This window comes from Agelaius tricolor, unplaced genomic scaffold, assembly GCF_023055355.1.
Source record: "Agelaius tricolor isolate 1412-34295 unplaced genomic scaffold, bAgeTri1.0.p SCAF_11, whole genome shotgun sequence".
Lineage (NCBI taxonomy): Eukaryota > Metazoa > Chordata > Aves > Passeriformes > Icteridae > Agelaius > Agelaius tricolor.
The window spans coordinates 20691218-20715723 of record NW_027269271.1 but is presented as its reverse complement, the minus strand read 5'-3'; the positions used below and the strand labels follow the sequence as shown (position 1 = coordinate 20715723).

At 43.1% G+C, this 24506-nt stretch overlaps 1 protein-coding gene across 9 annotated transcripts in view; it reads right to left on the bottom strand.

Moving 5' to 3' along the window:
- The window catches only part of ST3GAL3 (ST3 beta-galactoside alpha-2,3-sialyltransferase 3), a 172739-nt gene that overhangs the window by 25186 nt on the left and 123047 nt on the right, over window positions 1-24506 (bottom strand). For all 9 annotated transcript variants that reach the window (XM_071436548.1, XM_071436554.1, XM_071436545.1 and 6 more), the window contains 2 exons: window positions 21825-21920; window positions 17332-17518 (listed from right to left, as the gene is read on the bottom strand). In XM_071436548.1, the coding sequence (XP_071292649.1) occupies window positions 17332-17518; window positions 21825-21920 (283 nt within the window). The remainder of the gene's footprint in view (window positions 1-17331; window positions 17519-21824; window positions 21921-24506) is intronic.

The window sequence follows — 24506 nt, the reverse complement described above, 5'->3', positions numbered from 1 at the left end:
CCTTTCAGTTCCAGGAAAGGAGGGGGAAAAATAAAAAGGGGTCACAGACTCCACTTGCATTAAGCATGCTTTAGGTCTCACAAAAATGAAGATGATAAAAAGAAATTGTGAACAGCCACTCATTCAGTGAAACCATCTTATCATGGGTTTAAGCAGGCACTCCCTGGAAAAGGAGAGTGTGACCTTGAAACTAAAATAAATTTATACGTTCAATTACTATTTCACATACACCTCTAAATATGGCATTGCCCAAATTCTGTGAACAATTCAAGCCAAAGGTCTGCAAGCTATTTAAAGTGGACAGAAGATGCCTTTTGTTTGGACATACACTCCATAGGGGATTCTACATAAGTTCTTGGATTTAAGTAGGTTTTATATGGCTTTTACATTACACATAAAACATTAAATAGAAAAAGAAGAAAAGTTATAAACATTTGAGAATTTTATTCCTTACTGCTGCTGGAACTGAAATAACCAGACATAGCACTGCTGTCCATCTTCCCAGCATTGTGTGAACCACAAGGACCACACCTGGGCTCCTCTCAGCTAGTTCAATGCCAGTGCAAAATAAACGGGGGTGCCTATCCCTAGCTGGAAATACAACCAGTCTGCTTTACTCCCTTCTATTTAGCTGTTTCTTCTGTTGTTCTTCATGACTATTTCCCTAAGCATTTCCTTCAGCTATCACACTGCTCTGAAGTTGCTCTGGCTCTCCCTCCTGTCTCATTTCTGTTTGCTCTGTAACTTCACTGGGCAGTTCCCCTGAGATTAGTTTTGAGGGACACCTGGGGGAGTCTTTCATTTTGGTGCATTTGCCCGCTGTAATTTCTAAAACAATTATAGGGAGGAACACGGAGTCTCAGCAGGCAGCTCTCACTTCCACCTATAGAGCAGGCACAGCCCCGCGCAGCGCTAAAGAACAAAAACTGCTTTCCTGGCTTATAATGACTGAAACCCCAGCCTTGTGGTTTGGCTCTGCAGCCCCGTGGCCCTGAGCTCCCTTCTCAGCGCTGTGGTTTCGCTGTGCAGCGTGTCCCGGGCAGGCTGCAGGGCGCAGCACCAGCCCTGAGAGCCCGGGGCTGCTCCCGACACAGCCCCGGCAGCGCAGCCCCCGCGGAGGCTCCGCCGCTGCCCGCCTCGGGTGGATGCATGTTCAGCCTGATTGCACCCAGATGTTCACAGAGGCTTCCAAAGCAATCACTTCCCGTCGGGGAACGCTGTCCCTTTTTCTGGCTGGGAGGAGAGCCGAGGAGCAGCCGGCATTAGGAGGGAGGGCACGCTTTTCCTGCCAGATTGGGCAGCTCAGACTCGCGGCTGGAGGTTGGGGGCATCCTCTGTTGCCTGCTGCAGTGGCTAAACCTGCAGTGTTTAAGGGTGGGCTTGTCACAATGAAATAACTCCTGTCCTGATCAGCACAATGATAAACAGTCAGAAAAGGAGTCTGAAAACTGCTTAGGTGATGTTCCTGCAGTGCCTCATCACCTCCTGGTACTGAGGTGGAAACCAGAAGGTCCAGGCTGGAAACTGTGTATCCTTGTGTTAAGCTTCCACTGTTATTACTTGTTGGTATTACTGTGCACCCGGAGTGCCAGGCACGGATCAGTCCCAAAGGCTGCCAAAAGAAGCTTACACTATACAAGCATAAAGAAACAAGCATCACAAACAGGCAGACAGGAGAACAGGACTGAAGAACAAGCCTATGAGGGCCATGGCGTTTTTAAGCGATCTTGGAATGTTATCCAAATTGTATAATTGCAAAGGACATCACTAAAGTCTTTAGAGGAAAGTATTTTAAAAGTACAAAAGAATTTAGATAGGCCAGGTCTTTCAAGCCAGTCTCTTGTACAGTTCTCACCCAGCAAGAGAGGCAGAAAGAGACACCACCTCTATAGACACCACTCCAGGAATAAACTGGTACAGACATAACAGACCAAAGACTGGAGATTAGGAGGAAGGGATAAAAAGTGGCAGGGCTCACCAAATAGCTCCAGGGACAAGACAATCCAGCTGCAATCCCTCATTCTGTCCATTTGCAGAATACTGAAGGCTAATAGGCACAGCCAGTTGTAAACTATTTTTTGTCTCCATTCAGTTTTCCATCTCCTGTTCTCAGATTTACCAAGACAAATCACAACATTCTCTAAAATAAGATATGGAAACTCAGAGCCTTAGCCAAGAAGCACCTCAGTGGAAAATACAAACCGCTAGAAGCAGGCTGAGTCTCCCACAATAACAACATTTCTAATATAATGAACAAAAAGAGAGGTAATGCCATTGCATCCAGATGATACAGATGCTGCCTCTGTGACTCTCCTGGATTTATGAGCACAATAGCTCACTGATGAATCTAGCTCTGATGGAAAAGGGGACAGGAGGATTGCAAAGGTCACCTACATGCAACATGAAGTCTGGGTATGCAATACTTTGCTGCAGAACAACCAAATGAAGAGACTGGAGAGGGTGTCTGTGGTAAACAGAGATTACTGCTCTCTTGAACTCTGCCAACACCAGAAATGGAGAGGAAGAAGGACATGAGGCAAAAAAAAGTCAAGAGATGATGCACTAGTCATAAGACCTCACGGTGCCTGTGAGCACATTGTTAATTGGAATCTCTGCCCCCACTGAGGCTGGAATGTGGTTTATTCTCTACCAGTCATCCACAAGCTCTCACTGTCACACAAACAAGGTACAGCAAAACCACCGCAATCCATCTGCAGAGGCTTTTGAAAGGTTTCTGCTCAGGCATGACTGGATTAGATGTGGAAGGTGTGTTTCCACTAGAAAATAACCATCTTATCAGCCAGTGCTGCATTTCTCAGCGGTCAAGTAGACACAGAGGCCTAGAAAATGCTCTTCTGCAAGTGGTAATATAAATGAAGTTGCATCATTTGCACTGATTATCAAAGCAACAAGGAATTTTTAGCAACAAGAACAGAGGTGCTGAGAGGCTGCAGTCTGGGTTAATGGTCAATTGCCAGACCCACTAGCCCATACTTCAAGCATATTTACCCAACTTTCTCAAAGCAATGGAGAACCCCTCACCATTCTCTGCACATGGCTCTGACGGCCAGCATTCATTCTGAATGAACCTATCTTCAGTTTCTAGAGCCTAGAAATGCTCTGGAGACTAGTTCCACTCTTATCTGCCCCACTGAAAAGCTCTTACTCTGCCTGAAGTAGGAGCTTTGCTCAAGCCTCTCCCTCATCTTTTCTTGGTTCTGCTGTCAAAAGTGATGCAGCTCTCGGACTACCCAACAACACGATACTTCTAATTTTTTACCAGTTTTGTTTCTTCTCCCAAGGCATTCTCCCCCTGACCAAGTCTAAAATCAACAGGCTGTAATTTACCAGGTCATTCCCCTGTCAGTATGCTCCATCTGCCAACTGCCTCACAGCACCTAAAAGAACTCCTGGCCAGCTATAAAGGCCACAGATTTAGTTTTTAATAATGTTGTTACTAACGGAGACAAAAGCACCTCAAAACATGGCACTACTAGAGCTTTTTTTTTCTTTTTAAAGCAACAGCATTTTCTTTGTTGATAGAGCTGAACTAATAGCTCACTACATTGGCTAGAGATAAGTTTCTTTAAGCTGGATAACCAAGTCAAAAACCACAAGGGAAACTTACTTATTCCAAGCAGCAGCTGCAAACTTTAAACACTGTGCCAGACATGTAACTTACACAGCACCCTGGCTACACATGAAACTGGAAGCTGTCCCGTGCACAGATACTGGCTCAGAAAGCAGCAACTCCAGTGGTGACAAAATCCACCTGGGACATGAGGGTGGCACTGCTGTGTCACACACCAGTTTGCTGTAACTCAGCAATGTGCTCATTCCCATGGATGTCAGGAAGTTTCTGCCCTGTTTACCTGCAAACATATATTGTGAATAAGCAGACAAGCATATTCAAACAGGCCTACTGAATTTCCAGCTTCATTTGACCTACATAACTGAGTAGCCACAGCTAACCCAAATACAGACACGTGGGCCTCCTGTGTGGCTGGTCTAATACCAGCTGCTGTCTTCTGATTCACAGGATTAAACAGCACAAGGCCAAGACCAGCTCTAAGGAGTCAGGAGAGCAAAGCTATTTTTATGACATGTTGTAAATGAAAAGGAATTCCTCTTTAAAAAAAGTATTCTCATGGTTTTATCCACGTAACTGAGGGCAAAATGTGGTTCACAGTTGTAAGATAACAAAATGCCACCAAAAAAGAGATTGTCCTGTGAAGAAAATGGAACTTGGAACATGTCAGAGGAGCTGCAGAAAAACTGAAGATTTTTCTGATGAATGCTGTTTCAGGAGTTGAAGCATAAGAGATGGCTCACATACGGTGTGTCAGCAGACATGTCCTTGTACAAACAGGGTGATGGATAGACTGTCCCACGGACTCCTTTGTTCAAAATGCAACCTGGATTTTGAGCCAAAATTTGAAGAAATGTTCCTGTTCTGAGATGTCTTAAGAAACATGCAAGTTTTTAGTGAAAGGAATGGATTTAGATAACTTGTGTTTGCTTTGTGGTTTTTTTGTCTGTGAATAATTATCCTTCAATGAAAAAATATCTAAAGTAGTAGAGTTTCAGAAAAATCCTGAAGAAGAATAGGCCCTATATCATCATTATATACATTATATAGGGTGTTTTATTCCCATAAGGGACCACCTCCTTTACTTTGTTACTATTTTTATGACATAGTTTATTAAATGTCATACTCATATAACATTTAAAGAATACCAGAGCTGAAACGGTCAGATCCATTTGTTAGTAATTGCTGAAGTAGGACTGTCTTGCAATTTCAGCTCAGGATTGCTGTTGAGAACACTGACTTTTCAACCTTTCCACAAGATTTTTCTTATATCACCATGTATCTAAGGGTTTTACAAACCATGCTTTCACATTTAGAGCATCTCTGCAATACTTGGTGTGTTTAACATCTCCTCAAGAGGAACCCTCAGTGTCTGTAACCAGGAGACCAGTCTTCCTCCTCACATTTCCTCTCTGCTATCCACGTGTTCTGCAGCTCCTACAACTACTCATACAAGGCTGAATGCCTTACATTACAGAAATTAGTCCAAATCTCAGTCTTCCCTCTCCACTAGATAGACAGCTGGGCTCTAAGCAAGCCAGGATATAATTAAGCAATTAAGGATAACATCTGCACAGGAGAACTGAATTAACATTGAAAATGCAATGTTATTTTTTGCTTTTTTTAACTTCTGGCAGCTTGATTTCTATAATCATACAGCACTTTAAAAAGTCTTAAAGTGACAGTGTTTTAGGAATTTCCTGCCAGTTATAAACCCTTCCTTTCTCTGCTGTCCTCATCACTCCTACTCTGGCCATGTCCCAGACCAGGCTACTGCTCCTTCCCATTGCCCACATGGCAGGGAGGAGGAAAAGGGGTTCCTGAGACCCCAGGAGATATTTCCTGCTCCCTGGTCTGCTGCCCTTGCCCCAGACTCTTTGTGGAGAAGTGACTGATGAGAAAATCCTACTTGGTTCTCACATCCCTGGAGATATTGCATCCCAGCTAACTGTGGGAGGACACCTGACAGGCAGGACAGGGGACCCACAGTAGGACTAAGAGCATCTAACAGCCCCCATGGAACACCAGACCGAGCCCTGGAATTTCACAGAACAGCAGCAGCCACACCAGGCTGAAGAACTGGACAACCTCAGCAAAATAGGGTGGGAGACTTTTTTTTTTTTTTTAAACAGGGATGCAATTGTACATTTTCAGTAGCCTCAACTTGAGACAGCTGAGTAATTTCAGCTGAAATTTCTGGCTGCGCCAAATATGCAGCACAGAAAGGATCAGCTCAAAGATGCCAGTGTAAAAATGATAAAAATGATAAAGCATTTTCCCCATCACTTATAACAGAAAATATGAGGTGATCCAAACTATGATCCCAACTACAAGCTCAGCTACCTGCTCCACTTACAACCATATGCCTGCTCAGAAGAAAAAAATTGAAAAAACATTTTAAAAAGCTGTCTTTGCAGGCTTGGGTGACAAAGCACAAGGGCATCCCAGGACATCCATCAGCAAGGTCTTTTTTGGGGAGCTGAACTGGTTCACGAGTTTGAATACAAACAGCAACTCATTAAACAATATATATTTAGACTAAATTCTTGGCACATTACAACAAAAAAAACTAAAGGATCACCACAGGAAGAATTATGGCCTAAAAGCCCTCATTGCTTTCTGAAGTTATCTCAAAGGGAGACTCCAGGGAAATTTTTACATTGTTTTTACAGCAAGAATACACAGAAAATCTGTCTTCTCCTATTTTGGCATCTTTGCTGAAATGAGAAGCCAAATCATTTGTATATTCACTGAGTGTTCATATAGAATATATACAAATTATTCAGTGTCCTCTAAGAGGAGAAGGCAGAAAGGTCAAAATAACAAGAAACTGGGAAGATGCCAGGAAGCTCCTGCCCTACTTTGTTTTAAAGACTTGCATTAATAATTAGTGTTTTACAGAAGAAGAGTTTTTAAGTACGATTATTTAATATTCTTAAAAGATTAGCATTTAAATAAACCGTAATCCAAACAGAACATTTATATTTAAAGAGTTTTTTCTAAATTGCAGAAGTGCTGATTGCTTGGGCCAGGGTCTGTATTTTCTGTCCTTGTCAGTTGTGGGCAAAGTTCATATAATCAAAAATGGCCAGAATACAAGAGATGGCCAAGATCAGAGAAACTTCCAAGTAGACCTACCGAGCTCTTGTGCAACCAACAATTTGGCCATTTTCATCCAATTTTATGCCTTTAACTAAATAAACAAATAAAAATTAAGACACTAACAGTTTTACAAACCTGTCTTAATTAAGAAGAGAAGAAACACCCTCACACACATGGCATAAAATCACAACTGCAAGAATAGAAATACTACCAAAAAAAAGTCAGGTCTTTCCTGAATCCCTCTTGCTTACTGCCTTCACATGGCTTGGTCTATTTTCACTTCTGTTGTCAGCACAAGTGTTTTCATTAAATAGCTGTGAGTCTTGAGGCAGGGATTCACACACAGGAGCATCCTTCTCTCCTGCAGAAAGAACTGCCATTCCTCTTGGGTAGAACCAGAAGCACTACACACAGCTGGAGCACAGGGGGAGAGATAAATTTAGGAAGATAAAAGCACACGGGGAGTTCAGCTACCTCTGTTTATTATAGCAGACTGAAGATAAAGGTCAACCCCCTGTCCTGGAGCCCTTGGTGCTTCGAGGCAGAGAAAATGTTACAAATTGCTCAGACAGCTCTAACTATGCAAGTAATCCATGGAGCCTGCCAAGGAACACATATGTTTCAGGCATAAATCGTCCAATCTATTCCTTTCTGAATTAACATCTGTCATCATGACACCATTCAAAATGACTGAAGACTGGATCATATTAACAACCACACATCTTGGATAAATATTTACTGTTCAGACTTTCTCCCCCCTCCTCACTTTAAATAAAAAATGCAGATAGCAAAATTCCTGGAGCTGTGAAAGGGGAGTCTCTTTTCAGCCACTGACAGAAAGCATGTGATTTTATTTACAAAATCAAATCAGTGTTTTCCCCTTCCTCTGTGAGTCTTCATACCCCACACTGGTGAACTTACAGCATCCTGTGGTGTTGCAATGCTCTCCAAAGAGCTCTTCTGGGGAATTCTGTTATGCTGGAGGTTGCTCACCTCAGAGACTCCACAAAGCCTTCTCCCTCTGGATGCAGAAACAGATCTAGCTACTTGTGTCCCAAGAAGAGAAAAATTTGCTGTGACCTTTGCCGACAACCGGATAAAGCAAATAACTTCCATGACAAGCTGTCAGGTGTATTACTGGCTTGCTACCCTGCTCCCCATAGTCAATAAATGGGTCATAGAAAGTGAGGACAGGGGGTCCCAGAGTCACAGAACAGGAGGGTGGGAAGGCAACATGAGTGCAGCCCTGTCCTTTGTACTCCCAGCACACAGAATTTCCCAGATACCGGATTAAGTCTGCATTATAGCAAAAAGATGTCAGCAGTCAGTGCTCCCTTCTGCAAGTATGTCATCTGACAATTGTAGGGACAGATTTCTAGGAAATTATGTGTGTTAAGACTGATTTTATCTAGTTGAGCTTCTAGCCACCACATTCTGCTATTTCTTCTCAGCATGGCTTGAGAGGCTGAGAGAAACCCTGCTGAAATCCTTCTGGATATTCTGCATAGCAGGGAGCAGTGGTCCTCCTTCAGCAACTTCTCCTTCCAGTCCTTTACTCTCACACTGTTTGAGTGGACCAAGATATCCAGTCCTGATTTCAAGATATCAAGAGCAAATTTATCAAGCCTGTAGGGCAGATGTAGCAAAAATACTTATACTGATATAAATGTGCTGCCTTTTTTGGTCGTTTGCCTAGTTTCAGATACACTTCTTCCTACAAAATTAAAAACTCTTGTGAGAAAAAATGTTCCCTCTAGGTAGAGAGAGAGACTACAAGTAAATCCCCCCAAAATCTCATGCATAAGCTAAATAAATTGAACTCCGTAACTAAATAAATTGAACTCAAATCTCTCAGCCTAAGGGAGGCTTTGCAGACTTCAAATGATTCCTGTAGTCCTTTACTGAAGTGTTAACACAGAACATCTTCATTCTACTAGCAGCTGACAAATGGCCAACACCCTCTGGGTGACGTCTCAGTTTCACTGCTGGCACTGTCCTGGCACTTCTCCCATGTGCTGGATTTGCTGCATGGAGCAACATCTGCTGCACATGTGGGCCATGCAATACCCTCATGGGCTGCACTGGGGGTTGCACTAACTGTGGCTGGGGGGGACAGACACACACCCTGCTGCTGGAGAGGCCAGGTGGAAGTGAGGCCATGCAAGCATCTGACACAATGTGGTGCAAAAGAGAGCACAACACAAATCCACAGGCAATCAGGCAATTTTGTTAGCTCTGCTGTTTATGGAATTGTGTGTGTTTCATTAAGATCACCATCAGATTTGGAATTTATTTCTTTACATTGGCTCAGCTATTCCAGTCAAGGTAGGCAACCTGAGTCTACAGGCACTACGACCTTGAAATGCACCCACCGGGATTTGCATAATACTGGTGTCTGAATATTGCCAGAGCCTGCCAAACAGAGTGACTACAACATGAGCACCCTCCTGGTGCCTTTTCAAGACATCTGCACTTGCTCTTCAGCTGGCCCTCACACTGACTTTTCAAGATGTGGAAAAACTGCAACTCTAAATTGCCCATCTTTTTTGACTTTGGTTGAGAAGGAAGGAGCGATCAAATATCTAGGAGAGAGCAGCAGCTGTCAGTTGTATGGCCATAGACATCAGAAGAGATTAGACGGTGACAATATTAGGAAGAAATTGTCTCAGGCTAAATCAGGATGTGTAGGCAATCCCAGAAAGGATGTCCTACTAGGGCAATGATACAGTCTTTTCAGGGGTAAATCTTGTTTGGGTCTCTTCATTTAGGAATGATGTACAGGAATAGAAACTAAAGAAATAAAAATCTGACTGGAGCTCTCTGGTTTTCACGTTACAGCTGGGATTACTGAGCCAGAAATGAAGATGATGCTGTCTTGGCAGATGTGGGATAAAGGTTCTTTAAGGATTCCTGATGCCTAGCATGGCTAAATGCTTCTCCTCCATCAATAAAAGTATAGGGCAAGGATGACTTTTGTTAGGTAACAGTAAGCAAAGCAAGGGACAAAAAAAAAAAAAAAAGGACAAAACCTATGCATAGTGTGGAAAAGACTAGAAGGGCAGACACACCAACAATTTGCATTTTAATTTTAAAGAGAAACTGTCTAAAAATTGAGTCATCAATGATGTCATTCCTACAAGTATAGACACTTTGAAAACTTTTGACACCTGGATTTTTTTAATCCAGGAAATAGTGTGGTCATGGCTGTTTTTTAATTTCTTCATCTGCCCCATGAGCTTAAGTGAATGGTTACAGACTTGTAGATATTAATGGCTACCCAGTCCAGGTGGACAAGTTTTATTGTTTTATTGGACACATCCACCTGGCAACATTGAATGCTCTGAAGGCACATTGCAAAGGCACCAGAGCAGCCCCTGCCACCAGCTGATGCTTGACAGTGCACTTACAGACACACTGTGCATGCCTGGCTAGGAGCAGCTCTCAGCTATGCAGTGACCTGCCTAATCTCATCACGCTGTTGCAGGCAGGTATGTATGAAGGGCAAGCTCCAGCCTGCACTTCCCATACCAACAACCTTCCTTTGGGAATCTGGCCAGGAAGTCTCCCCTAAGGCCCACGTTGCAAACTGGGTCATTTGCCTACTGAAGTTGCTGTATGGTCCTCACCACGGTGCTACCTGAAAGCTTGTTAAAATCACAAAATACACAACTAAACTTTTCTCCCTGTCTTGGTCAACAGGGACAACGTTTTATATAGCACATCTACATATTTTCCAGCCTCTCTTCTAACCATGACTAGAAAAAACTGGCTTACCTTCTCTCATAGGGCACCAGTGCTCACACTTCTCCTTAATCTTCTGGAAATTGCTCTGATCTCCTAGGTCAGTCACAGAAAGGATTTTCTTTTTCATAAGCAAGTCCTCCATGGTTCTCTTGGGCCATTCCCACCCATGTCTCCAATGGTGAAACAGCTCCTGACCATGGCAGCACAACCCCCCAGGCAGTATGGACTGGCCTTCTACAGAGCCAGAGAGATCAAAACCTTAAAACCCAAACAATGGTGTCAAAACAATCATACCAGAAAGACAAGGTAACTTCCAGCTACTCTCTGGCAAAGGGATATGGAATATTCTCCACAGAATGCATCACAGAGACTCTCCCACCTCATTTTCTCAGTCAGAGATTTGGTAGAAGCCAGAAAAGTTTGCCTCATGTTTTCACTTTCTTACAAAGCATTTTCTGTGCTTCAACATTTAGTCATGGCTCAGTCACCTTGACTGAGAAGCTGAATGATCCTGATGATGTGGTAGGGTATTCCCTGCTACAATTCCTCCTATAATTCCCCCACACTCTGGGAGTAGAAATGGTTTTTAAACCATGTGCTAGGACCACAGGACAACCACTAATGAAAAGGCTTTCTTGCCTCTTCCTCACTGCAAGCCTCATCATGTCCCTTGAGCAGCCTGGCTGCCTTACTCACCAGCCATGCCTTCCTTAATTACACTTCTGAAGGGATTATTTATAAATAGCTATTTAGGTGAAAACTCAAATTTGTGAAAGAAATTAAACAACCCTTAGGCTGACTTCTCAATTCAAAAGCTTTTCTTGTTTATGATGGAGCAGCTTCTGTTCCCTTCCAGCTGAGTCCAAGGAGAGCAGGAGGACACAAGGCAATGCCCACCCTGGCACATCTCTAAGCAGAGGGGCTGAAGCTGTGTTTCAGCACAGGATGAGGCACCACAAACCTGTAACCAAGTTTGCATTCACAGTGCATTAAGAAAACTTGCAGTGGGTTTACAGCTCCACCAAAGCAGAATGCTGTCCCAAGACTCATCCCACATGTCTTTCTCACAATCCATGAAAACCTGAAAAGACGCATTGTACACAAGACATTTAAAACAACAAGCCCCTTGGAGGAGAAAAGGGAAACAAAATATTTGCAATTCAAAAGCAAACTCTGGAGTGAATCTGCCAGTAGCAGTGGCCACTCAATTTGTCACCAAAGGCAATGGACAGCATTGGAAAAAGCAGAATTTCCTTCCCTAATGCAGACCCAGAGAAACCACCTGCTCAAGTTCCAAACAAGCTGAAAATACAGGCATGTGAATGAAGCTTTCCCTGGGATGGGACAGCAACAACAGATTCACAGCCTCACTGCTTTCCTGAAGATGACAGGAGGAGCATGATGGCTCCTCAGGTTTGTTTCAGGATGTAAACCAGCCCACAGATAAGGCTATTTCATAATCTGAGGAATCCACAGTGAACTACAGGGCTGTGACATTCCCAGGCTGCCCCAGCAAACATGCAGCATGACAAGGCCATTAACTGATGGAAGAAGAGGAGTTCTAAACAAAAGCTCAGCAGACAGCACAAGTGCTGGCAGCAGTCTGGCCTTGGCTGCAGCACAGCAACACTCACTGATTGTGCAGGAAGGTATCATAGCACACATTCTACCACAACTAGGAGTGTGTTGTTGCGTTAATACAACAATGTAGTTCCCCAATAAAAAGTTAAATAAAGCCTTCCCCAGTGCCCCATCCACAAGGTCTCTGAAGCAGCAGTCACAGCTGTGACACAGGAGCAGGGGTCACTGTCATGGCTGCTGCTGGAGGATGACGGCTGTTGGGCACCACTGCTGTGTGCCAGTTGTCAGAGACATGTCCCTGCAAGGGACAGACAGCCCAGCCTGGCCTCCCTCACAGGCAGGTGCTCACTTGCTCCTGTGACTTTCACTATCAAAGGGAACTTCTAGGTGCCACAGGCACTTTCTGCACAAGTGACTCCTCCTGGCAAAGGCTGCAGAGATTCCCACTGGAATCATCCACAGGCTCATTAACACATGAGCAGGAAGCTTGTGAGCTGCCAATTTCTAGTGGCACCTTTGCCCTCACTTGGGAGCTTTATTGCCATGTGCCAGATGTTCAGGGATGTGAGCAAGCCAGAGAGCTCCCTCTAATTGACTAATGACAGCCAAGAAACCACCCTGGAACTGGCTTCAGTACCAGGCTGAGATGGCTGCTTTGCATATCTGGAGCTTGTAAAGTCCTGTTTGTTTCAGGAAGCATCTACTCTCCATGCAACAGAGAAACTTTCAGCTTTTGACCATTATTTTAAGAAGCAATATATGACCAAGCCTCTATCCCTCTGCAATTCCTCTGGTACTTTGTGTATTCAGAAAGAGTTTCTGTCACTGAAAGACCCTGAAAGGCAGATGCAGGAGAGTACAAGCACTGGGAAGCAGTGGGGTGGGTTACAATATATGTAGATTATGTCTCTTGGCAAAAATAACAGTCCAGGAGAAAGTTTAACTGTTCTGAGTGACTGTCCATGAGTAATCCCCCTCTGGTGATGCAGTGGCAGCAGTTGTTTCATCAGCAAAGGGATGCCTGGAAGTGTCACAGGCTCTTACAGCAGTGATTCCAAGTCAGCACAGCCAGACCAGTTACCACAGAGGCACGAACAGCTCACATCTGTGACCCTTCTGCAACAGCCATGAGTTCATGGAACTGCAGCTCTGGGACTCCAACCCACTTCCTTTCCACTTGGACACTGACTTATTAGGTCAGCCTGATACAATACTCCCCTCTGCTAACCATGCCACCTTTCTCCATCCCACACTACTTCTAGCTGCAACCTGTGCGATGATTAGTTTTCTCTTTTAGTTATTCCAATGCTTGTCAAATGACTGAAATCAGGTTACCAGTGTTTAAGTCACTTGGATTCACTCACCCTTCCTCTTCTTAAAGGCAGGTCTACCTTCTCTGGTGATACACTATGCTCTATCTTCCTACAAGACTTCAATCTGGAGTGCCAGCTCAGCCAGAACTCTGCGATGGAGACTACATTTGTTTTGCTGTTGACAGTGAACATTTAGCCAAACCTATCCTTTTCTAGGTTAATGTTTTCTCTCAAGTTAATGATTTCTCTCAAGTTTTTACTTGCTTACAGATTTTTCTGGTTTAGTGTGAAATAAAAAGTAGTTGAGCTTTTACATTTCCTTATGTTCAAATTCCACTGCTCCTCCTTCTGGACACAGTGTCTCCCAGGGCACTAAGGCACCAAACAAATATCAGGGAGGCTGTTGCACCAGACTGTATGTAACACATAAAATCCCCTGCCTCACTATTCTGCTAATGCTTCTGCATCACATTAATTCTTTTTCCTTATAACATCTCCTGAAAATCCTCCTCTCTACACAGCACTTATCCCTTTCTCAGTATGCAAGTGCTGCCAAAAGACCAACACAACACAGAGCAAATCCCTCTCAGCTGCAGGGAGAATAAGCTGATCTGACCACTGACCCAGCAATAAATAGCCACTCACCTTTCATTGACTCTTTCTCCAATCAGCTGTCTTTGATTTCACTTACTCAAGAGAGGACTAAGCAAGGATCCCAGTACCTGGTCAAGCAAGTCCAAGCTGCTCCAGGTGCCTGAAGGAATTCAGAAGGTCTCATAACCCACCTGTGACTGTACCATGGACAGATGCAGTTGCCACCAACAGTCACAGACAAAGGAAACATCAGAGGACAGAGATCAGCCCATTTTTTCGAGGAATGTGTCAACTTCCACAGCAGTTCTGTTCTTTAGCAGAATGCTTCCATTTTCCTTTTCTCCATCCTGAGGCCAGAGTCCTGACTGTAACCACTGATTTGCAGTGTGTCTGCACGAAGTCTTGCAGATGCACATGTCAGATAAGGAATAAGCAGTAGTGGCATACAGAGCTCTCAGGTCATGCAAGTGCCTCTACATAAACCCAGGAAAGGAAGAAACTCCCCTTTCTCTGGAAAATCAGCTGAGAGAGAAACAAACCCTTGACACACAGAGAGCATTTGTCATTTTGAACCTACCACACACTGATGAAAATACCAACACTCACTACCAGAACAAACAGACGCCTACGTGCTATTCCCATAGCACTGCTCATCCTCCATTGGGTCATTCCTGTCTAAGAGACAGCACTTTCTGCATTGGTTTCCTCCAGAAAATGCAGCTGTGTGAGCCACCTGCTTGCAGCTAAAGCCAGTGACAGCAAGATCTCAGCCTCAAGTAGAGAGAAATCAGATGAGAGCACAAGAGAGCACAAGACAGATGTTTTCCAGCCACCTGGGCTGCATCCTAAAGTACTCGATGAACTGGCTCAGCAGTCTCAAGAACGAGCATTGATTCCCTTTGGGGTATCAAAACCCAAAAAAAGGTAGGGGGTCAAAGGATTGAAAAATGGACAGAAGCAGTGCCTAGACTTAATAAGGCAAAAAAGGGAAGAGAGTTGAATTATGATTTCAATTCCCAGAATAGCAGGATTAATTATTTGTAAGCACCTGAAAAAAAAAACCCACCAAAACAACAAAACAGACTGAGTAGCAACCCAGGTGGATTTGTCAAGAAAGAATTATTTTTAAAAAAATTCTTTATACAGACAAAAAAATTATCTCAGGGGAGAAGTAAGACATGAACTGGAATTCAGTAAAACTTCTGACAGATCACTTTCACAAACATGCCAAAAGCATTATTGATGATACAAGCATGATACAAGTCCAGAAGTGGCCAAAAAACTATCCAGGAGGCTCAGTGGGCTCACTCTAGGAATGGAAGGATGTTAATACTTTGGGGTCTGCCTAGGAACCAACATTGTTTAGTGTTTTCATTATCAACCTGGATGATGAAGTAAAAAGTATGTTTATTAAATTGCAGAGGACATGAATCTGGAAAGAATGGCACGTATGCTGGGAAGTCTGCCAAAGGAACTTGGCAAACTGGAGGAGTGTTCTGGAAGGAAGGATCGGGAGGGACAAGTGCACAGTGCTGCTCTTTGGCACGAGGAGCCAACAGCACAAGCACAGGGTGTGGAGTGGGGGAAGTGGCTGCTCTCCAATTCTTCCTGAGACCTGGAGTCTCCAGGAACCTGACAATCACCTCCAGTTCCATGCCATTGTGGAAAAGGCCACAGAAGCAGTGGATGCATAAAGAATGAGAACTGTGAGGTTAATGAATTATCTGTTTGCTCCTCCTTTTTGCTGTAGTCCGTACATTTTTGGGCACTGCTCTTTAAGAAAAAGATGAATTAACTACAAACATTCAAAAGAGCAACAGGAATTAAGAGATCTGGAAAACATCACCTAAAAGAACTGAAAAAACCTCAGAGTGTTTATTCTGAAGGATAAGGAGTCAATCAGAAAAACACTGAAGTAATGCACAAAGCTGAAGCTCTTTCTGCTCTCTGCCAATCTGGGCACTGAAGCACACAGCTAAGAGAACTGCAATCACTCTCCCCAGTCTAGCAGGTTTTAACAGACTATTTTCTCCACCTTTCCAAGAGCAGGGTATACCACACAAGAATCTACTGATGACAACTTGACTGCAAGCATCAGGCAAAAATTAAATTTGTTTTGAAGTAAACCAACCCATCCTTTGAGCTTCAAGCCAAACACTAGGAGTCCCTGCAACCACATTTGGGTTGCAGGGCACTGACACTGCCAGGGCTTTCCCTTTCCCTGAATGAGGAACAAGAGCCTGACATAAAGCAAAGAAAATTACTTTTGACTCAATTATTCATGTTACGAAAGCCCACTTGTGCTTGCCCAGAGGTTGACAGGTAACTTCATCTGTCTGGTAGCAAGAAAATAATTGCAAGTTGGTGCCAGTGTTAGACAAGAGCAAAGTATGAGCCCTTAAGGCCCTTTGTGTAACAACTGTATACAATGATATTCCCAGACTGTTTCGTTATGTATGTGGTGAGCTGCCAACCTCCTCTCTCTGTCTCTTAACACACAATATAATATGCCATGCCCTGAATGCTAATCCAGTTTTCTTCTTATTTGCTGAAAAGTCATTAAGCAACATTTGAAAACAAATACATATATATATATAAAAGATTTGTAAAACAAGAACTATACGCATTATTTATTTGGGATTTCCTGACAGACAAATTATCCACGGAATGAGAAGTCATTGATCATAACCTGATTCTGTTCTGGGTCGGTGAATTAAAGAGAGCAACCCTGACTATTAACAGGTCCATGGTGCTTCAGAAGTGCACTCATGCAAACGATGGGGTAAAATTTTTACATGGGGAAGGCAGTGTATCCACCATTTCAGTGTTTTAAAATGAGACTTGATACTGTTGTTCTGGATGATACTTTAACCAAATACAAATCATGAATCTCAGTAACTGAGAAAAATATAATGGCTTGTGCTATTCAGGAGGTCACATTAAGTCTGATTGTAGCCTTTTCAACAAGTTGTGCTGCTGCTGTCTCCTTCTCCCCTCCTGTGACATCACATCCTTGTTCCCAAACTCCCATTTCTTCCCTTTCCCATTGCTCTCTTCCTTCCTCTGCTCTTAAATCCTAAGAGTCCATAAAATCCATGCAAAAGCTGCTCGTTTTAAATACTCTTTAAGGTAACTAAAAATTAATTTAATTGTTCATAGTACACACTAACAATCTTGAATACCAAGCCTCGTCTGTGATGCAACACAGATTACAGAGAGATGTCTTTGTAAAAGATATTTAATCAAAGCTAAAGTCCTTGTAGGTAAAGAAAGTCTTCACTTAAATTCAGCAGGACACAGAGTGGAACTCTCCTCAGACCAAAATGTGGCAGATATGATGGTGATACAATGTCTGCCCATCATTACTATTTAGGTGACCTTCACAGTGTCAGCTGACAGCGTTCTTACCACTTTCTCCTTGTAAACAATGTATTTCAGCCACTTGAAATCCTGCCATTTGAATCCTGCCAGAACAAACAGGGAATCCTTCTCATACTGCTCCATTTTCTGGATTGCACCTTCAGGATATGTGATCCGGAGTGTTGTCTTGCCACCCACATCTTTTTCAAAGCCCTTCACTGGAGCCGAGTTCAGCCTGCAGGGCAACCAGAGAAGAGACACTGTCACAGATTCCCACTTACACTCAGATTCCCACTTGCACTCCTGTGTGTTGGTGACACAGCAATCACTGCTGGGCAGGAGCTCCCTGTAGCAGCTGCTACAGTAGCAAATCTTAATTCTTGCAGATCTTCATCACAAACACTTATGGAGGTTTGTACCAAGTGACGACAGCTTAATTAGAAGTTACATAAATTCTATCATTGAATATAATGCAAACCATTTCTGCATTTCAACTCCTATGATCTAAATAGGATCACAGAAGTTGGAAAAGGAAAGTGAAGAATATTGTCCTTGCACATTTAGAGTAACAAACTAAGCATTAATATTTTAACAGCTCATTGCTCCTTTGATGTGTTGAAAGAGATTATGAAGTTCCTCATCAGTTTAAACAAACTAAAACTGGTCTCATTTTCTGACCCCAGCCCAGAGCTTACACCATTCACCTGCAGTGAGGCTGCACAGGGAAATAAGCCAACTAACAATTCTCAAAAAAATCCCATAGGATCAATCTCCACCTCTTTAATTCCCCAAACTGGCCCATTGGGAGGGTGAGCTGCCTTGCAATGCCAGCACAAAGGAAGAGGTTGGGCTGGGACAAGGCTCAGCACCACTGCAGTCTCACGGGCTCCAAGGAGGAGTTTCTGCAGTGGAAGTGCATCCCACTCTGAAAACACTCAGGCAGTCACACAGCTGTGCCCTTGGGGACGCTGATTTCTAAGGAAATGCTATGTATTTAGCTGTGCTTTTGTTAAAACATTTCTTAGGAACAAGAATGGTTTTTTCCCTTGAAAAAGCAAACTGCTTTGGCACAAACAGCCATGATGACTTTTACGACATTAAAGTTTTCAGAATTTCTATTCAAGACTAAAAACCCAAAGCTGAGGAAATTTCATGTAACTTGGAATACAAATCTTGCTGACGTCAAACAGCAGCCTCTGACGGCACAGGATTGCCTGCTTGAATTATTGCAGCATTCTTGACTTGGTGTTGTTCAATATACTGCAAATTTTGCCATGTAGGAATGTGGGATTTCTCTTTTTAGCCTGGCTAAGCATTTTACATTGGAAAACTTTTAGTAGAATAAAAATCTCTGTACAATCTGAAGTCATATTCAAACATTCTTAGGCATTTTTAGCAAAAATACTTATTTTATCATCAGGAATAAAATATTAAAGGCAAAACAATTTAAGAATCAGCACCACCACAATGAATACAGCAGATGAAGCCTTTTCCCATGGTTTTTAAACCCTTTGTAGCCTGACTTTGAGGAACTAGACCTGAGTACAATTCTCCCAGCCAGCCTGATCCCTTGCTTTTTCCTCTGTTGCTGATGGCACATTCACACACCACTCATTTCTTCTGTGGGGAGTATTTAAACTTTAAGGTGTTGTGTCTCTTTGGGGCAGATGACCTTATACAGAGCAAAAGCATGCAGCTCTAAAGGTAACAGAGTACTACCAATATTCTGCAAAGAAAGTAAGTTTTACATATTTTCATCTGTTTTCTTTAGAATGAGGACATGTCTGCAGTTGTTTCAAATGTCACTGTGCCACTCTTTGGCAGGGCTTTTCCCATCCCCAGCTTCTGGGTTCACTGTTTTGCTGTTTACTTTGTTAATACTCTCAAAACTTGGGACCCCTTCTTTGTATCTAGACAGGAAATAAACCAAACCATTTCCCCAGCTGAAATGAACTCAGGTGTCCAGCAAAGGGCCAGAGTGTGAGCTGCTGATGGAGCCACAGTGACAGAGCCAGCACCACCAAGGCCCAGGGCAGTGAGGGCAATGGAGCAGGGAAAGTTCAGGCAGCCACAGCGCCCAAAGGCACAGACTCCACAGCCCAAAACCCCGCCCAGGCAGGATGCACTGGTGGTTATGAACACAGCTGAATCTTGGAAAACCTCAGTTAGGATCTCAGGCCTCCTTGTACTGCCCGTGGACAGGCAGCTTTCTCCACAAGAAGTTCCAGAGTGTTTTTCTGTCTGTATTCACTGATTACATATGGAGACACTAACTCCTAACCCTGCCACCATGAAGATCCTTTCAGATACCACTCAAGTATCACCATCAGGTGAATCCCTATCTGGTTCTAATCAGGAATTTCTGATACACACTTATTTTTGCCCAGTCTGCAATCTATTCTAAGGAGGCATTTCAGAGCACTGACTTGCAGCACTGCTGCAAGAAGTCCTGCCAGGTAAATAGTGTGACAGCTGGGAATAACATCTGCACTGAAATCTGATAATGTCTAGTTAAAGAAAAACAGTAACTCACTCCAAGCTCTTTTAGAACTGACAAAGCTGAATTGGACTATCTTCACTGCAAAGAACAAAATTTCTTGCTGCAATTAGCAATCCTCACATGGTAACACAGGAGGCATCAAAGAACTCCACATACTGCTGGATCACTCCTTTGTCCACAAATGTACCACATTTTTTCATTTAAAATTCACTCCCTAGGTCCCAAATATCATCCTTCAAAGAAGTTCTTCAGTGTATGAGAAAGGATGTTATAATACATGGGACTTCCCCAGCTTCCACAGGAATAAAGCAAGCAGTTAAATACATATCCCAAGCACCTGGCTTCATTTAACCTTTACAGTTGACTTCTCTCTCCTTTATCCATCCCACCAACAGCACAGGTGCTTAGCTGCCCTCTTATCCTCCCAGCTTGCAAACTGACATAGATTTACTGATGTGGAGAGAAAAAGTTGAAGTTTTCATTTCGAAATTAAATAGTGGCCTTTCTGATGTAAATCTTAGTGGGTGGCTTAGACCAGATGGATTGAAACTGTTCTTTTGCTACTTTTTTAATAACCTGAGCCCAAGGAAAGGCTATAAACTGCATTTTAATTCAGCTGAAATAACTACAAGTCACCTGACTATGACGAAGAATAAGAGCTCTTTGTTATCAACTGATAGGGGGATGAGCTAGGAGAAGGGCTGTATAAATTTTGTCCTGTTCTGAACGGCCATCCCTGTGTCCAGCATACTCATGGAGAAGCAGGGAACCATTCACAGGAACCAAAGACTGAAAGGGATCTTCTTGGTCTATTTCTCCAGAGTTAGAGGATATTTATTTCTCTTTGTCTGTCCTATTCTTTTCTTACACATGGGAGAGAATAGAGACTGTGATAAATAATACCTGCCTGAAATTCCTTTATTAATCCCTTTCTTTCTTCTACCTTTAGCAAAGAATTTGCTATTTGTCACCACGTCTTAAAGCTGATTAAAGTTGAGAGAGATTACATCAGATATATTTCTTTTAATACAAAATCAGTTATTGTACTAAGAAAAAAATACCAACTTGGACTATGTTAAACCAGTTTTATAAACTAACATTGCAGCTTATTCCACTTTTATTATTTACCATAATAATATTTTGTTACTCAAAACCTGATAGAAAAGTGCATTTTTTTTCAGGTCAGACTAATGGGTCTGTAGCTCCCTAGAGCACATCCTCCCTCCCTCCTACACGCACTCTCTCACTCTCCATTAGTACAGGTATTATGTTTGTTATTCTCCAGTCACCCAGAACGCCTCCCTGACTTGACAGATTTATTACTGAGAGTTATGACTAGACCTGTGATTTCACATATCAGCACGTTTTTCAGGCATTCTGAGATGGCCATGATCCAGGTCCTCAGCAAAAGCAAGAAGTCCTAACTCTGACTGTGGTCCTTGGCACTCCCACCACTCTGCTTCTGCTGCCTTATTCAACATTGTCATCTGCAGAGACACAGAGCCAAAGTATTGCCAGCTTCTAGGGCACTTACAGATGTTTAATCACTGCTGGGTCCTCTCTCATAGAGGCTTCCTAACACCCTATGCTGCACCATTCTTAGTCCTGCCCGTCCTAACTCTGAGGTGCAGTTCCTGGGGAATGCTACACATGTATGACCAATAATACTGTCCTGAGCTACCACAGGAATATATCTGGGAGCTGATCCAGCAGTGTGAGTTACTGCTTGACCACCTAAGGGCATCACAAAAGCAGCTTTTAGAAAGGAGCTATGAAGGGAAGGTTCAAGTGATATCATACAAGAGACCACATTCCCAAGAAGCTGTGGAAAACAGAAAGCTTGAGGAATGACTTTACTCTTTGATGTGATCATCATTTATAACAAACCTTTTTAAGCTCATGTCTATTTTTACCCTCTCCGTAAGTTAATGCTTCCATACAAAGGGATACTGTCACTAGTACAGGTTAAAGTTTGCCTGCATAGCAAGTGAACGGATACAGAAACTGAATATGGGAAAGAACTGTAATGCCAAAGACTCACCTGACAACAACATCATAGTCATCAATTTTTAACCCCAATGACTTATTTGCAAGTACTCCACCATTTCCCACAATAATACATCGCCGGCAGCTGAGACTGTGGAAGAAACAGAGAGAAGTGATTTTTGTAGCAGAATTTCAAACACACAGAGAGCACATATTTAGTTTGCATGCATCTGAGAACTACAGGAAACCTCTGTAAATATGAAGAATTAAGAGGGGGACAGAGATACACTTGATCCTCAGCTCACCTCATCATGCCCAGGCATTACATGTGATAAACTGCTTTCAACACCTCACACCACGTGTGGCCTAATGAAATGAGCTGTCAGGACAAGCAGCTCCTCTCCCCCCACACCCCTGGTATGATGGGCTAGAATCAAACCCATCTGTTTACTTGAACCATCTCATTATTCATTCAGCACTGAAATAACAACAAACCAAAGGCTTAGTGAGGAAGTCTTCTCTCCAAGCAATTTTATGAGTGCAGGCAGATCTTGCCAGGTATCTGGGGTGTGCTCACCTTGCTGAGAGCAAAATTGCTGCTGTTATGGTGAGACTTCAAGAGACAGAAAAACATTCAATTGAGAGAAAAAAAGACACCCCCCCACATGCCTGTCCAGCAGGAAATATATATGGAGACACAATAGGTGAGGAAAGGGAAGGAAAATAACCTTAATTAACAAAGAAACAGGAAAGAGAAGGAAGAGAACAGTTTCTCGTGGAACCCTGAGTCACGAGAACTCTGCAGCAGATGTTAAAAAGCGATTTTGTTTTGAAGACAGAGAAAGGACTTCTTTCCAGCCATCTAATCCCAAATGCAGCTGGCTCTTCTGGCAGTGTGCCTCCAGCTCTGGTAGTTCACTGAAGGAATACGTGTCTGCAGAGCCTTTTTCGGAAAGGGTCCAAGGCAATCAGTTGTTTGGAGCAGATCCCTGAACTAGGCAGCCTTCCTAGTCCCAGGCACAGTCAACTGGTTGCTTCTGGGCTGTCCTCTCTGTGATAAGTCTAAAGAGCCAGCATGAGGAAAGCTGTGTTTATGTGAGGTCCCTTTTTGCAGAGCAGGGCTGGAGGGCACTGTGAAGACTCAGCTAAACCACTGAAGGTCACTCTGCTGACAGAGACATTAGCTGGAGACACATGCAGAATTAGCAGTACCAAGAAATGCTCAGGAACAGCTTCCCCTGCCCAGATAAAGTTCCACTGCAGATCCAAGCCTTTCCAAAAGAAAAAGCTTCCTCATGGACATGGACATATTAGCCCAGTATCCCCAAGGGTTAAAGAAACGTGTGTGTTTATGATAATCAAACCACAATAGAGAAAGAATTTTATAGATGATGGCATAGCAAAAAAACCCCAAGCAAACCAGTTCCGGCAACAAGGAGAAATCAGACACAAAATCTGGTTCAAGCAGTATATTGTGACAAAGAGGGAAGGGAGAGTCAGCCGCAAGTACACCAAAATGAGTGACAAAGATGGTAGCAGCTTTGTCAAAACCTTTAAGGAAAAGGTGCTGTAGGAGGGAGAAAGAGACATAGTTCAGTTCTGGCCAAGTGATATTTCAGAAGGAAATACACTCTTTTGATGATCATGACAGGAAAGTTTGACCTCCTAAAAAACAGACTGCTGGGTGAAATACCGTACCTTCTCTACTCAGCTGTCTCTCAGCTATGACTCCTTTTGAATTTTCTGTTTTGAAGAAGAATACAGAGCTGAAATCCAAAGGCTGCAAGCTCCAGGCACTCCACTCTATCCTCTTCCCACTTACTGTTAGGATGTTCTTACCAATTCTGAATTAGATCTGCTTGTTTCAACCTCAAACCACTTAATCGCTTTCTTTGCTTTCCTGCTAAATTAAAGCACCATCTACTGTCAGCAGTGCCTTCCACATCTGCATGAGATCCACTTACTGAGAAAGCACTGTGTATAAACATCTGCCTCTCACAGGGCAGACTGGTCAGCATGAGCTGCTGCACATGAGATAGAAGAACCAGTTCCACCAGCCAAAGCTGTTCCAGCAGCTTCATGGCCCTGCTCCCACACAGGATTCATAGACTGATCAAACCCCACTCCTAATCTTCTGTTCACCAAACAAACTGGAGTGAGCTCATGACATCTTGCACGGTATGGCAGCTCTTCTAGGTCTTGACTCACACTTGCAGCATGTCCCTAAACAATTCTCAACTTCCCGGCTCTCCTGAGTACTGATTCTGGAAGACCAGCATTCAGACCTAATGCTGCTCAAGGTGGAGTGTCTTTTACACAGAGATTTTACTTACATCATTCCAATCCTCTTCTTACAGTCACTGGTTTGCAGAATTTAATCCTCATCTTGTAAACATGACCCGAATTGTTGCCTTGGTGATGCCTGATTTTTGATTTGGCTCCAGTGAAGGATGCAACAAAACAGTCAGGACTGACTTGGCCCTCCTGCTTGTAAATTTCCCAGTCTTTGGTTCTGGAAAATTTTCCTAGTGGAATTTCACATTTACTCCAGACTGGTTTTAGCCCCTGTGAACACCTGCCAGCAGGATTACACTACAAGTGTCACTAAAGGATTAATTCTCCACACTGACAATAACTTTTTAAAGCTATGTAACATATTCTATTCCTAAAAAGGATACCTCTAAATGGTGTAGTATAGAAACAGAACATAATGGACTGAGACAAATAACTAATGTGT